The 16,265-nt window shown below is 38.5% G+C and overlaps 1 protein-coding gene across 14 annotated transcripts in view; it reads left to right on the forward strand.

Moving 5' to 3' along the window:
- Nucleotides 1-16,265, forward strand: part of DLG2 (discs large MAGUK scaffold protein 2) — a 1,590,913-nt gene that overhangs the window by 1,435,971 nt on the left and 138,677 nt on the right. Inside the window, exon 14 of one of the 14 annotated variants that reach the window (XM_072610685.1) lies at nt 7,970-9,778. The exons of the other annotated variants lie outside the window; for them this stretch is intronic. Within the exon in view, the coding sequence (XP_072466786.1) occupies nt 7,970-8,081 (112 nt within the window). The 3' untranslated portion in view covers nt 8,082-9,778. Of the gene's footprint in view, nt 1-7,969; nt 9,779-16,265 lie in introns of those variants that run through there. 14 annotated transcript variants of the gene reach the window in all.

A 16,265-nucleotide genomic window follows, 5' to 3' on the forward strand; every position in this document is an offset into this window, starting at 1 on the left:
CCTGAAGCTCCAGTAAATGTCTAATCCCCCTTTAGTATAACAGCTCTTCATGTATTTTGTGACAGCTATCATATTCTATTCAAAGTCTTTTTTAAAAATTCTGTTTAATGTAAAAGTAATTAAACTTTAAATCAATAAATTTTAACATAAAATAACATTCCATTTATTTTTTACATCTTCTCCATCTGTCTCCACGTGGTCATGTCTCTCCTGACAAAATATAAGTTCTTGAACTGTTTCGTTTTTGCTTTTGTATCTGAAAACCTGCCTCACTCTGGAGCATTCTGGGAAAACATTGCCCAGCGTCACACAGAACAGGCAGGCATGGATGGGTTATTATTGTAAGGGGATATTCCCTTATCAATGAGATCACAGATCCATTTGAGTATCCACAGTGCCTAGAACTTGGGCCCCAGAACATAGTAGGCATTTAATAAATTAATTAATAAATTGTTGATTGACTAATATATTCAACTTACTAGATCAGTTATACTACTATCTGTTGTAGAAATATAATCAAGAATAAGGCTTCACTTAAAAGGGATTTTATCCAAGTAACAGTGTAGAGGAAAGAGTGTTGGACTTTGATTCAGGACACATGGGTTGACTCCTACATCTGACATGTTGGACAAATCCTTTCTCATTTATAAAGTAAAGATAGCAATGCTTATAAATCTCACTTGTACTGTCTACTGTGAATAGAAATGAATGTGGACAAAGGTCATGGAAGTAGTAGGAGAACATGAGACATGTTCTGAGGAAAGGAAATGCCCAAGTGTAGCCCAGTTTGACTATAGAATGTACAAAAGAGAATAAAATGCCCATGATACTTAAAGGACAAGTTGGTGCTAAATTTTAGAGGATTTCAAATACTAAATAAAAGAGATTGAAATATACTCAGTAGGTAATAGAGAACCAATGAAAATTCTGAGCACTGGAGTTACATGATAGATAGATGATAGAGAGATAGATAGATAGATAGAGTGTATGTATGTATATGTGTGTATAGGTATGTATATATTCTGGATTGTAGTGAGTATACAGATTTATTGTAGCAAGGTTGATACACAGTAGGAAGAAGCTATCAAATGAATAAATTGTATCTCAGACTAGAGGTTTAGAAACCAATGGGCCTCAAACCCTACAGGCAATTTTTCAAAGATGGAAATAGTTATGTGCATTTTAGTGTGTCAAAGATCTGCACTCCTGTTGTGACAAGTTATGGCACAACTTGAATATGAATAGAAATGAATGAAATTCCTGATGTCTCAGACTTAGATGACTTTGAAAAAGGTGCCAAGAATCATCTGTGGGAGACAAAGCTCCTTACCTGATCAAAGGTACAGGGTTTTGAGCCTTATTTGACAAGGGAGAACTGGAGGAAGTAACAATTTTTCAAAGCAGAAGAAATCTCTTCTCTGAGTTCGAGGGAGGTATGAGGGTGCAGTGGAATGAGTCCAGGATTTGGAGTCAGAGCCCCAGGTTGGCCACTTACAACTATAAAATGGGGGGAGAGGTTGGGGTAGAAACAGACAAACAGATACAGAGACAGAGAGAAGGGAGGGAAAGTTGGAGGGAGCTGGGGAGGTCAGTAGGGGGAGAGAGGGAAATAAAGAGAAACCTTGGTAAGGTCTCTAAGCTCCATGAATAGGAATTGTCTTGTTTTCAACCTTATATCTCTAGCATCTAGCACAGTATTTGGAACATAATAGATACTCCAAACATTCAATTGATGTATAAATGTTTATTAAGCACATACTGTGTGCCAGGTAGTTTTCTAGGTGCCAGAGATAACAAAAAAAAAAAAAAATGAGACAGTCCTTCAAAAAACTTATATGCTGCTGGGGCGAATATAATATACTCAGAGATAAGCAAGTACAAGATCTGTAAAAGCCCCTTCCCCCCCAAAAATGCCAAGGAGATGGCACTTAAATTGAGCCTTGATAAGGCAGCCAGATTGCACAGTAAGATACTAGATGAGTCAGGAAGTCCAGAGTTCAAATCCAGTCTCAAATTGCATACTAACTATATGACCCTGGGAAAGTCACTTAACCTCTGTTTGCCTCAGTCTCCTCACCTGTAAAATGGGCATCATAATACCTATCTTAGAGGTTTGTTGTATCAGATGAGATTATATATGTACAGCATTGTGTTAACCTTAAAACATAATATAAATGCTAGCTAGTACTACTACTACTACTACTATTACTACTAATAGAAGTACTCCTTCTACTATTGCTATTACCCCTACTACTATTACTGCTGCTGTTGCTACTTATTGCTTGTTCAATCGAAGTGAAGTCATTTCATCTTTTGGAAGCTCAGTTAGCATGTGTGAACTAGGACTAATAATATGTATTATCACAGGATTGATGTAAAGAAAGCATTTTGTAAACCTTAAGGCACCATATGCATGTGAATTATTAAAATAAAATAGATTCAGAGCAGGAAGGGGTTCCAGCAGCCACTGAATCCAAATCCCCCACTTTCTGTATGAGGTTATGTGACTTACTCATTATCATCATCATCACCTTTTGTAAACAATCCAGTCCTGAAGTTTATCCCTCCCTGCGCTGTGTCGGTTTCCTAAAGATTTCAGTTCTTCTTTAAAGTTGATCCAGGGATCCTTCTTCTCTGGTCCCATGGTGTTGTCTTTCCACTGCATCCTAAGCCTTTCCTGATCAGTGAACCTCCCTCCTTGATCCATTGAATCCCCTACCTTTCTTTGGTTTCTGACCCTACTTGTCTCCATTTCTTCAGAGATCAGTCTACCTGACCACGAAAATTTTTTTGCTTCTTCTGCCCCTGGTACCACAACTGAATGCCTTAGACTTATATTTGCTTATTCTTTCCCTTCTTATGCTGTGGACCATATGACTATGGGTCTTTGACTTTGTTTATAAGAGAAAAAAGATTAGATAAAACCAGAAATAATGTATCAAAATAAAATACTTAGTTCTTATAAAAGATAGCTAGCTGCTTCCAGACTGACTGGTACCTATGCTTCTTTATTTAATCCTTACCTAAAGTCCCTTAAGTCTAGGTTGACCAAGACCCTTTCCAGCTTGAACATGAATACAAATAAGTGACATTCCAAACATGATATTTCAACAAGCTTCTTTGGGAACAAAGCTATGCATTCCTGAGTACATACAAAAATAAGCTCTACCCTCATCCTACTTGCTTGGAGTTGGGTCTTAACCACAAATATTCTGACTCCAAAGCAGAAGACTCTACAGACTGTTGGAACAAGATTCATTGGTAGGAAATGAAAATGAAAGTTCATATGAAATAAGCAGCAAACTATAGGAGGGTCAGAAAAATCTTGTGTGTGTTTATGGGGAAAGTAACAGTCGTTCAGATGTTGTCTTCTGAGATTTTGACTTTCTCTCCAGCTAGGAATGTTATTACTTCTGTTAGGATTGGAGCAATTTCCTTTTTCCTACTTTTCTGACTTATATGGTAGGAAATATAGTCTGAAAGAAGTCATAAGATGATAGATCTAGATCTGGAAGAGACCTTTGAGATCATCTAGTCCAACCTTCTAATTTTTAAATACCTAAAGAGGCATTTAAGAAATTGTTCAAGGTCATATAGGTGACAAGTAGCAATCCAGGGGGCAGTTAGGTGGTACAGTGGATAGAGCACTGGACCTGGAGTCAGGAAGACCTGAATTCAAATACAGCCTCAGACATTACTACCTGTTCAACCCTGGGCAAATCACTTGACCCTGTTTGCCTCAGTTCCCTCATCTATAAAATGAGTTGGAGAAGGAAATGAAACACCACACAGGTATCTTTGCCAAGAAAACCCCAAATGGGGTCATGAATCCAGGTCTTCTAACTCCAGATGTTATAGGCTTTTGGTATACATTTATTGCTTTTATACCTCAGATGAAAGCAAAACTTGTGGATATATGCTTTGGAAAGTCCGGACAATGTAGTAGTGAGTTGCCCCTTACTAGAGGTAATAGTAAATAATAACAATTTAATAGCATTTATATAATGCTTGGCAGTTCACAAATGTTCTGTAAATATTGTCTCACTTGAACCTTAAAACAACCCTAAGGTAAAAGTTATTATTATCTCCATTTTAGAGATAAGGAAACTGAAGCAGACAAAGGTCAAGTGACTTGTCCAAGGACATACAACTAGTACATGTCTGAGGTTGGATTTGAACTCAAGACTTCCTGATTCCAAACTCAGCTCTCTATCTATGTCTCTACCTGTTATCATTTGCCAGGATGTTATTGTAGTGATTCTTGTTTGAATATAGATTGACAAGATGACTACTGAGGTCCCTTCCATCTTCAAGATTCCACAGTTCTTAAACAACTAGTATCCACAATTCCTATGTCAAAAATACCTTTGGTGTATCCTTGGAGGTAGAACTCAGTGTTGATGATCAGATCTTAATTCTGAGAGGTTGATAAGTTGGATGTTTGGAGCATTTCATAGCAATTTTCACCTAGTAAGATACGTCACATTATTGTGAAATCTAAATTGGACTTGGAGATAAAATTCCATAAATACACACAGTCATTAAGTGAAGTCTTCTTCCTTTGCCATCCTAGATATTCAGAACTCAAAGGGACCTTAAGGGTTATTTGATTTTAACCTTTTGAGTTTTTTTTGAATAAGGAAATGGAATCCTAGGGAGATGAAATGACTTTTCCAATGTCCCACAGAACCAGGATTTGAACCCAGTCTCTCTCTTTCCAAATCCAGAACATCTTTCCCTGAACCCAGGTTTGGAGTCCCCAACAGGAAAACATGCCATGTTAGGAGAGACTAGAAAGAAGAAGATTCTGAAAAGACTGAAGAGGTGAATTCCCTTTTATACAATAACTCCCTATACTTTGTAAATATTTAAATACTCTTATCTTCCCAATTAAATTGTAAGTCCTTTGAGGCAGAGATTGTGTCTTATTTATTATAATTACATCATGCCATGTATTATTATCTATGTCAAATAATTTTCATCTAGTCATTCTCTTCATTTTATAGATGAGAAAGTGACTTACCTAAGTTCACACAAGATAGAGCAAAACCAGGATTGAAATCCAGACCTCTCTTCAACTCATATTTAGTGCTGCCTCTTATCTCAAGACCTGGCTTCAGGGGTCAGTTCTGCTACTTACTAGATGTGTGATCATGTGCATAATGACTGGTTAGATGGCAGCTAGTTGGCACAATGGATAGAGTGCTAGCCTGGAGTCAAGAAGCGATGAGTTCAAATTTGGTCTTAAATATTTAATAGCTCTGTGGCCTTGGACAAATCACTTTACTGTGTGCTTCTGTTTCCTCAACTCTTAAGTAAGGATAATAACAGCACCTACCTCCCAGGGTTGTAATGAGAATTAAATGAGGTAATAGTTGTAAAGTGCTTAGCAAACTACCTAGTACATCATAGGGACCTAATAAATGTTTATTTCTTTCCTTCCTCCTTCCTTCCTTCTTCTCTTCTCTTGCTTCCTTCCTTCTTTTTTCCTTCTTCTCTGAGTCTCAGTTTCCTTGCCTACAAAATGAGGATAATTGTGTTTCTAGTACTTATATCTTAGGGTCGAATACATAACAGTGGATGAGTTGTTGTGAAGATGTTTTATAAATCTTAAATCACTATAAAATTGAGCAGTTATTATCATTAAATGATAGAGCATATAGGAAAGTACTTTATAGCCCCCAAGGTACTATATAAATAGTAGCTATTGTAATGGAGCTATTATGTAGGCACCAGTCAGCTATTTGCCATGTTAAGCACATCTCTCTAAAGGCACCTGTAGCTTCTAGAGAAATAAATTAGGCATCCAAATGAGCACAGTGCCAGGGCTAGTCCTTATAAGGGAAAGAAGCAAGAGCCCATTGTTGGCAAAGTGAAAGTTAGAGATTTCAGTGAGCACCTGCCCTCTTTGTGAAGACAGAAGGGAGGTTTGCGCAACTGGTGCCCTAAAGAGAGCTGGATATGGATTAAGCTCTTATGTTGTGGAAAATAGAGTCAGAGGAACTGGGTTCAAATCCTGACTCTGATTTTTACTCTCTCTGTGAACTTGGGAAGAGTCATTTAAAGTCTTTTGGCCTCGGTTTCCTCATCAATGAATTCTGGGGAAAGTGTCTAAATCAGTGGTTTCCAAAAGGTGGGCTGTTGATCCGCTATGTAATTTTTGCAAAGGGTTTTTCAGTCCATGAACAGGAGGGTACCTGCTGGAAGCTGAATAAATATTTCTCACATGTTCGTAGTGTTATTTTTCAGTAGATTTAAAAAATATTAATTTGTCTTTCTCTGTATCCCCAGTGCTTACATCCTGGCACAGAGTAACACCTTGGTGTGGTACTTACTGCACTCTGCAATGCTACTTCTCAGATTAAAAAACTGGGGCCTAGAGAGGGGAAATAATTTTCTCAACATCTCACAGCTAGTAAGAAACCCAGTTGGAATTCCATCTCAGCTCACTTACTTTCAAGTCCAGGGCTCATTTGAACATGGCATGTAACCAATCTAGAAAGGCTCTAGGTGTGACCACTATGTTACATCTGTAGCTCAGTTCCAGCACCTCCTGAAGATCATGCAGGGTGTGGAGGGGTTGGGATCTGTGTAAGTGGAAGGAATAACCACAGCAATGACACTGAGAAATATCACTTCATCCAGCCAATTAGATTCCCCTCCCACAGTTGTCTCCCAAACAGCAATATCCTGATGAGCCCACCAGGATACAATAGAATATCATTCAGTCATTTTAGTCATATCCAGCTCTCCATGACCCTATTTGGGTTTTCTTGGCAAAGATACTGTAGTAGTTAGACATTTCCTTTTCCAGCTCATTTTACAGATGAGGAAACTGAGGCCAAGAGGGTTAAATGATTTGCCCAGGGTCACAGAGGTGATAAGTGTCCAAGGCCAGATTTGAATTCAGGAAAATGAGTCTTTTTGACTCCATGCCCACTGCATCACCTAGCTACCCTCACAATAGAATATAAGCCCCCTGAAAACAGCAACTCTTTTTGTTTTGTGTTTTTAACCCTATGCCTAGTGCTTAATAAATACTTTTTGAATTGATCTGAATTAGATCTCCCCCAAGTGTATAGAAGAGGGGCTGGCCATTATAATTGACTGCCAAATTGAACTGAATTATTAGATAAAAGTTAACAAAAACAACAAAGACATGAATTGGATGAAAATGGAATTAGATCTCAGAATATCAGAACCAAGGACTGTTTTTTGAAGCTTTAGGGAAGTAATTTAAGGACAAATTAAAGGAAATCTTGTATACAGAGGATAGTGAACTTTAAAAACTCATTACCTGAAAGAGGTAGTAGAGATTTAAAATAAAAATAGATTCAAAGGATGGCTAGAGAAATTCATAAATGATTAATCCACAAAGGGTTATGGAAGGAAATAAGGATGTTTGAGGTGTATGTGCTCCTTGACATCAGCTTCCCTCCATTAATGTCTTATTCTGGTGACTCACCATTGTACAAAGTGACTGTGATTTCCTGAGTTTGTACCCAGTGGAAAATAAACTCTGATATACCTGAGCAAGCTTGAAATGTCTTTAGATATAGGTTCCCTTATGAACTGGGTGTCAATTGACCAAAAGTAGCCTAGCTAAGTAGAGAGAGGTCCATCATCAAGTGAATTGCTTTGGCTGCAGCTGCTCATAAAATCTGTCTACTATGGTGGAGTTGGGATCTGTGTTGCTGAATGAGCTAACTATACTGATGAAATCATGACTCTTCAGAAGTATTAAAAAGAAGAAAGAGTTATCAGCCTTAGGTTCAACTGATCAATACTCTCTTCCCTCAGTCCCTCTCCAAAAAAAATAAATAAATAAACCTATTCTGATGAGCCTATGAGGATGATGGAGAATTAACCCTCAGTTACTTGAATGAATGAATACTTTGATGGGATTCATTAGTATTGTTGCTCACTTAAAGTGGAGAAAAATACCAGTCAAATATGATTTTATTTTTAGCATAATTTGTGCCCAGCTGCTCTGCCTGACAATAATTAACCAGATGTTCAGCTGCCTGAATGAAGACCTGGATGACATGTGCATCAAATTTGTTGGTGATGTAAAGTTGTAAGGGAAAGATATTCTGACAGATGACAGAATCAGGTTTCAAAAAACTTTGGCTACAGTAAGGGGCAATGAAAAATGATCTAAAATTTAATAGTGATAAATATAAAGTTCTGTACTTAAGGGAAAAAAATCAGTACAACATGAGGGAGAGGGGGCTTCATGCTATTTAAGACTTAGAGGCTTTATTTCACTGCAATTCAATAGATGCTAGTGGTTGACCTAACTGCCCCCCCCCCAAAAAATACAATCTTAGATGACCTTAGTAGTCATGTCTAGATATGAGAAGAACTGTAACTTCTGCACTGTATACTATTTAGGTTGTCTGTTGAATATTGTTTTCATTCCGGACACCTTATTTTAAGGATATTGATAAGCTGAAGTATGTCCAATAAAGCATAGTTGAAGGGATTGGGACATCCTCCCACCCAGCGCAAGCAAAATGCTTCTGGAGCAAGCAGCATAAAATCTACCTTTAAATCAACATTACAAATAATACAAAAAATGAAAACAAATCCAATTGAACAGTGAAGATTTAGTTATTAGAGGACTTACGAGCTTCAAGAGGAATGAGTTCATAGGTTATGCATTTGTACCTTCTAAATATCAGCACTCTGAGATGAAACTTCAGTTGCCTTACCCCAATACAATTCAATTCCATGCATTTATTAGGCACCTAGTATATTCTCAGTATGCTCTGAGAATACAAATACAAAAATGAAGACAGCCTCTGCCCACAAAGAACTTTTGATTCACTCATTATAGTTCTGGTTTGGAGAGGCATTGGTGTCTTCAACTGGGAAATGAGTTGCCAGATAGGAGGATGACCTTTTCTATGTAACTCCAAGGCACACTTCCAAAGGGGCAGATATCAGCAGCTCAATATGAAGAATTTCTAAACAATCAGAGGTGTGTAAAAATAAGAAGGGTTACTTTGGCATGCTTTGAGTCTACCATTACTGGAGGTATTTAAGTAAAAGTGGGATAACCCCCTTTTAGAGATGTCAAAGTAGGGATTCATAGAGAGTAGTATCAGATAAGATGACCCAAAAAGCATCTCTAGGCTCCCAATTCTGGGATTCTATCCCCATCAAACATGATTCCCCTTTTACTACCACTACTGCCACCGTCACCACTATCATGTTTATTCAGTCAATGAAGTATCAAGAGAAACTCCTATAAGCTGTCAAGAACAATTACTTTCTGCACATCACCCAATACAAGATAGATTCTAAGCTTGTAGGTACTTCAAGTCATAGGGCTGTTACAAAGAGCACAGTGGGAAATATTAACAGACCCCAGTGTACTGGCAGCTTTGTTTAACGAAAAGAACACTAGTATGGAAAGAGGGACAAAAAGGAGAGATGTAGAGAAAGACAGAGAAGCAAGATGAAGGGAGGAGGGGGTAGAAGGGGATAGAGAGGGAAGGAGAAAGAGAGAAGTGGAAGGGAAGGAAGTAGAGAAGAGACAGACCTAGGTTCAAGGTCAAGCTTTCAATTTCCTCAGAATCAAACTGGATACCATATCTTGGGATCACAGTACCCAACTTAGGATGCTGTAATTATTCTCAAATTAAGTGGCACATGTGAAATTCCTTTGTAAAGTGGTATAGAAATGTTATTATTCCAATGCAGAGTTGAATGGATGGCATTAAAAAACATCCATCTTTTGTTATGTGTTCAGAATAAAGTTGCACAAAGTGTCTCTCTTTGGTTTTTGTCTTCATTTGCTCAAACCATGAAGTTTCCACTGGGACTGCTTTGCCCCGGCAGTGGTTGTGTAGCAGGTATGTGATGAGCAGGGTCTGCTTAATTTTACTGGACACGTTTTTGTGAAATATGTTCCCACTGAGTTGTCCTAATGAAGCAAATCCTCATGTTTCCTGAAGGTCATCAATTAAATCTCGAGATAAGAAAAACGCCTTTCCTGAAGTGTTCCTCCAATTTCCCCCATGTTAAAACAAAGAACTTGTCTTGATCTTCCCAAATTCTCCTCTCATTGCAAACCTTTTCCACTTTTCAGAAAAATCTTATACCTCCTCTTTACCTAATGTTATTTCATGGAATGGTTGATGGGAGTGTGTCTGATGTTTTCAGGTCCTATCCATCTAAATGCTTGCACCATCCTTCACTTAGCTGCTTGCCAAAAGTAATCTCTCTAATAAGCACATCATTAGCCTGCTCAAAAACCCTCTGTGACTCCCTATCACTTATACAATAAAAATACAAACAAGACACCTCCACAGTATGTCCACCTTGGCAGCCTTATTCCCATACTCCACTTTCCTGCCAGCTAGACTGCCTTTATCACTGGATTTTGAGCTCTAAGAAACTGTAGAGGTCATCTGCTTCAACTCATTCATTTTATGAGTCACTCCTCCTCTGAAGAATCTTCATTGGCTCCCTCTAACATGAAACACAAATTCCAGTGTTCCACATTAAAATTCACTAAGATAGCCACCTATCAATCCAAACTGATCTTACATTATTCCCCCTCACAATTCTATATACTCACCAAATTGACCCACTTCCTGTTCTTTATCTCTGATCATCAATCCCCCACCTCAATGCTTTTGTACAGGCTGCTTGCCCCCAGCTTCTAATATTCTTCTTCCTTACCTCCCCGCCTTATAGAATTCCTAGCTTCATTCAAAGCATACCTCAGGTGTCACTCTTACGGGAAACCTTATTTGGTGTCCAACAGCAAAAACATATTTTCTATTACTCTGTATGTATATGTTCATATACTTATATGTGTTGTATAAGTTTGTCAGTCTCTATTGTTTCCTTGAATCCAACAATCTTAAGGAAAAGGGTCATTTATTTTTCTTCTTTGTAGCCCTAACTCCTAGGACATTTAATGACACATGGCTCAAAAGTGCTTATTGAATTAAATTGAATTAAGCACATTTGAGACTAGCAAGTCCTGCAGATATCAAATAGAAGCAACATTATGATTTCTATTTTCATGCACTAATCATCATATGAATGTGCTTTACTTCAAATGAATCTGAGATAGGAAAGCCTAGGTTAAAGATTCCTTGTTTTCACAAAAGATTTATAATGGGAGTATTTTAAGGAACAAGCACCTTTAGGTACATTTAAAATAGATTTGGAAAAAAAGGATTATTTACATGTTACCTTTTAATAATAAATCTAATACAGCTGATGAAGAACACCTGTATTTCAGATTCAAAGGGAAAATAAGATGATTAATTCTAGCCTCACAGCTGCCGTGTTATTGTGGACGCATCGCTTAAAATCTAACAGATACAGAAGCAAGATGATAAGAAAAAACACATAACTTCCCTTGATGTGTTCACATGATTAGGCCAAGAAGTCCTATACCTGTGGGTCCTGAAATAACTTAAAGCTATGATGATAGACTCTTCTGTCAATGAATTTTTGAAGAAGGGGAGGCTCAGGACTTCAGAAACCCAAATGTTTTCCCAGTTTTCAAAGAAAAGCTAAGAGAGCTCCACTGAAAAGCTAGAGACCAATGAATTTGGTTTTGAATCCTGTAAAAGAAAAAATTCTAGAATGTATTATTAAAGTAATAGTTAGGGAAGAACTATTAAAGGAAGTTATGATCACAATCCATGGAGTGGTTACCAAGAACAGCTTATTCCCTGCTAACCTCATTTCCTTTTTTGAAAGTTACTAAACTGGTATAGCCAGAAAATACTCTATATATAGTTTACGGTACCTAGACTTTAGCAAGCCATTTGTCAAAGTCTTACATGCTATCGGGGTAGAAAAGATGGAGAATAGTAGTTGAGGTGATTCTAAACTGGTCCAATGGTGCAATGTCACCGTGGAGGGAAATAGCTAGGGTTTCTTGAAGAGAAACACAATATTTATAAGGCACTTTGCAAACTGAAAAGGGCCAAATGCTAGTTCATATGATACTCCTGTCGTCATCATCATATTGTCTTTTCTTCTGGTGTTTCTGCTTGGGTCTATGTCATTTAACATTCTTATTCATTTCTTAGATCAAGGCATAAGTAACATAATAAATTTTTCAGATAACACAAATCTGGGAAGGATAGATGAAAGATATATGATACATAAAGGTCTTGACAGGCTAGACTATTGATCTAAACCTTGCTGGGGATGGAAGCTCAATTCCAGGTGGACAGTCTCGGGCGGGTAAAGGTGGGAGCTTCTAAATCTTAGAGTTCTCACGAGACCCCCCAGGAAACGACTGGGAATCGAGGTGAACCGAGCTATCTCGTGTATTTCCACCTCTTCCCGTGAGAAACGTGATGGGAGAGAGCTCTCCCCGCCCTCGAGATTGTCCCGGATCTGGGCACACTATTGTTATCTAACAGCACGGTATTCAGATGCAAACTATGTTGCTGGAGAGTTTAAGTAGGATCAGGAAAGCCTGAAAGTTCTCTTGGGCGGAGGGGCGCGGAGCGGACAGGACACAAGGCTCTACTTTCCCTCTTTCTTCTCTCCCCTCCCCCTCTCTCCCCACTTATACTTCTACTTCCAATCTCTTATTGTAAGATCTTTGCCTCCTTGGGAGATTCTTCACTCCCTCCTAAGGAATAATTCCCCTGCACTTGTAACTAGACCCTGAAATAAAGCTCAACCCTTGTTCGACTCTGGAACGTCCTTTCTCTCATACGAGCATCCGGTTTGGCCAACCGAAGACCTCCGATAGAGGTAAGGGAAGACTCGGGTAGCCCACAGGCCTCTAGGCCTGGCAAAACCTAGTAATAGCAAGTTATTCAGCAGTCAGCAATCAAAAGAATTGGTTCCTTTGTAAAGCATTTAATAAGTGATTACTATGTGCATTCTTATAAGTGAAATTTAATAAGGTTAAGTGCAAGATAGTACATGTGGGTTTAAAAATAAGCTTTATGATTACAACGGTTGCAGCATAACATGGTAGAAAGCATGAACTACAAAACCTTAGCTCAGATCTCATTTCAGACACTTAGTGACTTTGTGACCTTGGGCAAATTAGGTAAAGTCTTGGTTTCTTCATCTGAAACATGAGGAAATAATATTTGTATTACTTGGTGAATGAATTCCTTTTTTAAACATTAAAAAAGCATGTAAATATGAATTGTTATCTAAATGAGTGAGTGTGGTTAGACAAATGACTCTTCTGAAAAAAGATTCCAATAGCGGAAGTCAATGATCCAGTGTGATCCAGTAGCCCAAACAGCTAATAAGGTTATGATAAAAAAGGAGTGGTGTCAAAAAAAGAAAACAAAATTCTTCTCAATCCATATTTGAGGTATCATTCTAGGTCGCACAGTTTTAGGATGAACTCGGATAAAGTGGAAAATCTCCAGAAGATGATAAGTAGTTTGCTGAATGGCTTTGATCTCTCTGCCATATAAGGAATGAAGGGCCTGCACACACTTAGCCTGGAAATGAGAAAACCTAGGGGTCACATGATAAAACTCTTCAGGTATTTGAAGGGTAGTCACATGGGAACAAAAGAGGTTAGTCTTGTTCTACTTGACCTCAGAGGAAAGAATTAGCAGCAACTTTCCTAGAAGCCACAGTGAGACAGGTGTGAATTATTGATTTAAGGAAAAACTTTTGAACCATTGGAGTTACCTCTCCAAAAGTGAAAAGGGCTGATGTGGGAGATGTGGCTTCTCAATCTTCCACCAAAAGTAGAAATGACCATAGTCAGGTATGTTATAGAGGGCATTCTTGTTCATGGAAATAGGGGACTACATAGTCATTGAGGTAGCTTTGAACTCTGAGATTCTAGAATCCTAGCATTCCTTCTGTTGAATGAACAGCCTGGTCTTTCCATTCACCACAAATAGAAGAGAGAGTAAATTTGGTTTTCTTGCTATTAGCAACAATTAGAACCAAAAAGGGGAAGTTTCACATAAGCAAATTTCAGCTTATTGGGAAATGCTTAATGTCTACTGGGGCTGTCAGAAAGTTATAGGAAGGGCTGCCTTGTAACTAGTTAGTTCTCTCGTCACAGATTATACTCAAGCCAACTAGATGATCATTTGCTGGGGATGATGTATTGCAATGTCAAGCTTCCCAGAGGGATCAGACTGGAAGATCTCTGAAATCCTTTACACCTCTGCAATTCTATAATTCTATGTCAAGTTCTAATCTTTGTAAAGTCTTTTGAAATATAGAATAGAGTATTACACAAATCATCATTATTGGCAATGAGTCATCAGCACAACATCCCTCAGAGGTATGTAGGTGGTGTTGTTATCCCCTTTATTCAAGGTCATACTGTGAGTCACAAGTGAAACTAAGAATGTGACTGCTGTATTCCTGTTTATCTATTGCTGTCACCATCTTTATGCATTCTTGTTATTTCCCTTTGACTAATCATAATTCTCCAACTGAGTGAGCTTCTTGAGGGCAGGAACTATTTCATCTTCTTACTTCAGAACCTTGTAAAATCTGAAACAGACCTAGGTGTTTAAATAGGTCTGGATGACCTTGATGGGGATTTAAATTGGAAAAATATCACCTAGAATTTTACAAGGGTCCTAGGCTATGAGAGATGTCATATTGTAGTGAATAGAGGACCAGCCTTTAAGTCCAGAGGAAATGGTTTCATACCCCACCTCTGACTATTTCCAGTTTACCCTGTATAGAGCTTATTTGTACATAGTCATTTGCAAGTTGTTCTTCCCCACCCCAGTACCATGATGAGGTCCTTGAGAGCAGAGGCTATCTTCTTGGTTTCTTTGCAGCCCCAATGCAAGTTATGTCATCATCTTGATGTCATGGTCATCTTCAAGAAGGAAGAACAAACACAACAACAGCTTAGCACGGTGCCTGAAACATAGTAGGCACTTAATAAATATTGACTGACTGACTGAATGGTTGCCTATGTGGCCCTGGGCAAGTTACCTAACCTCTCAGTGCTCCAGGCAACTGTCCAAGACTATAGGTTGAAAAGATCTAATAGCTCCCTCTAGTAAAGAGAGTTTCCTCATCTGGGAGTTTCTTTTCCCCTTGAAATCACAAGTCTAATCCTGATCCACTATCCCCATCCTCCTAGCTATAGTTCTGTGCCTGAACTTTCAATTCAGTTCATTTTAGATCATAGACTTAGGGCCAGAAGAGACCTTAGAGATCATCTAAGCTCACCCCTAATTTTGCAAATGATTAAGCAGGCCTAAATTACTTTGCCCAAGGTAATACAGATAGTAAAAGTGACAGAGTTCAGATTCGAACCCAGATTCTATGACTCCAAATCTTGCTCTCCTTCTAGAGCACCACAGCTGGCATTCTCTGTTGGGTATTAGTCCCATAAACATAGCCTGAGATCCTCTCTTTGTGGCTCTCTCCCAAACGACTAGTAGATAGTTCACTGAGCCTAGAGTCAAGAAGACTCTAAGAGTTCAAATGTGGCTTCAGACACTCACTAGTTGTGTGACCCTGGGCAAGTCACTTAATTTCTGTTTGCCTTAATCCACTGAAGAAGGAAATGGCAAACTACTGCGGTATCTTTTCCAAGAAAACCTAATGGACAGTATTGGTATGCTAAGGTCCATGGGATCACAAAAAGTTGGACACAAATGAACAACCAGTTTAGCTGTATCCTGGTACATAGTATTACAGAAGTCATCTGTTCAGATTCTTGTGTCTTTGAATTGATGCATCACTGGGTATTTAAGATGCCTAGAATTCTCCTCTTCACCCCTCCAACTACCAACCTTTCTTTCCTTATGTCTCAGATAAAGTCCTACAGGAAGCCTTTCCCCAGCCCCTCTTAATTCCAGTGCCTGAGCTCTTTTGAGTATTTCCTGTTTAGTCTGTCTGCAGCTTGCTCTGTAGATATTTGTTTCCATGTCGTCTCCTCCATTAGACTGTAAGCCCTTTGAGAGCAGAAACTGTCACCTCTTTTGTTTGTCTCCAATGCTTAGCACAGTGCCTGGCACATAGCAGGTTTTTGATAAATGTTTATTGATTGACTACCAGACCAAGTTAGAAAATAAATTCATTTGAGGAAAAAGACTTTAAGCTAGAATAATGAGGCAAATGATAAAAGAAAGTAGATAAAAAGGCCTGATATGCCATAGATTTTTTCATACTGCCAAAGCAAAGGGGGCTGTTATCCCAAGATCATTCATGATCTTAGGGTTGTGTCACAGCAGCACCCAGCAAGACTCTCTCTGCTAATATTGAGCTGGATTCCTCACTGTGGTCTGCTGCTCCAGTCACCTTGTTCTCAGGTG

This window comes from Notamacropus eugenii, chromosome 5, assembly GCF_028372415.1.
Source record: "Notamacropus eugenii isolate mMacEug1 chromosome 5, mMacEug1.pri_v2, whole genome shotgun sequence".
Classification (NCBI taxonomy): domain Eukaryota; kingdom Metazoa; phylum Chordata; class Mammalia; order Diprotodontia; family Macropodidae; genus Notamacropus; species Notamacropus eugenii.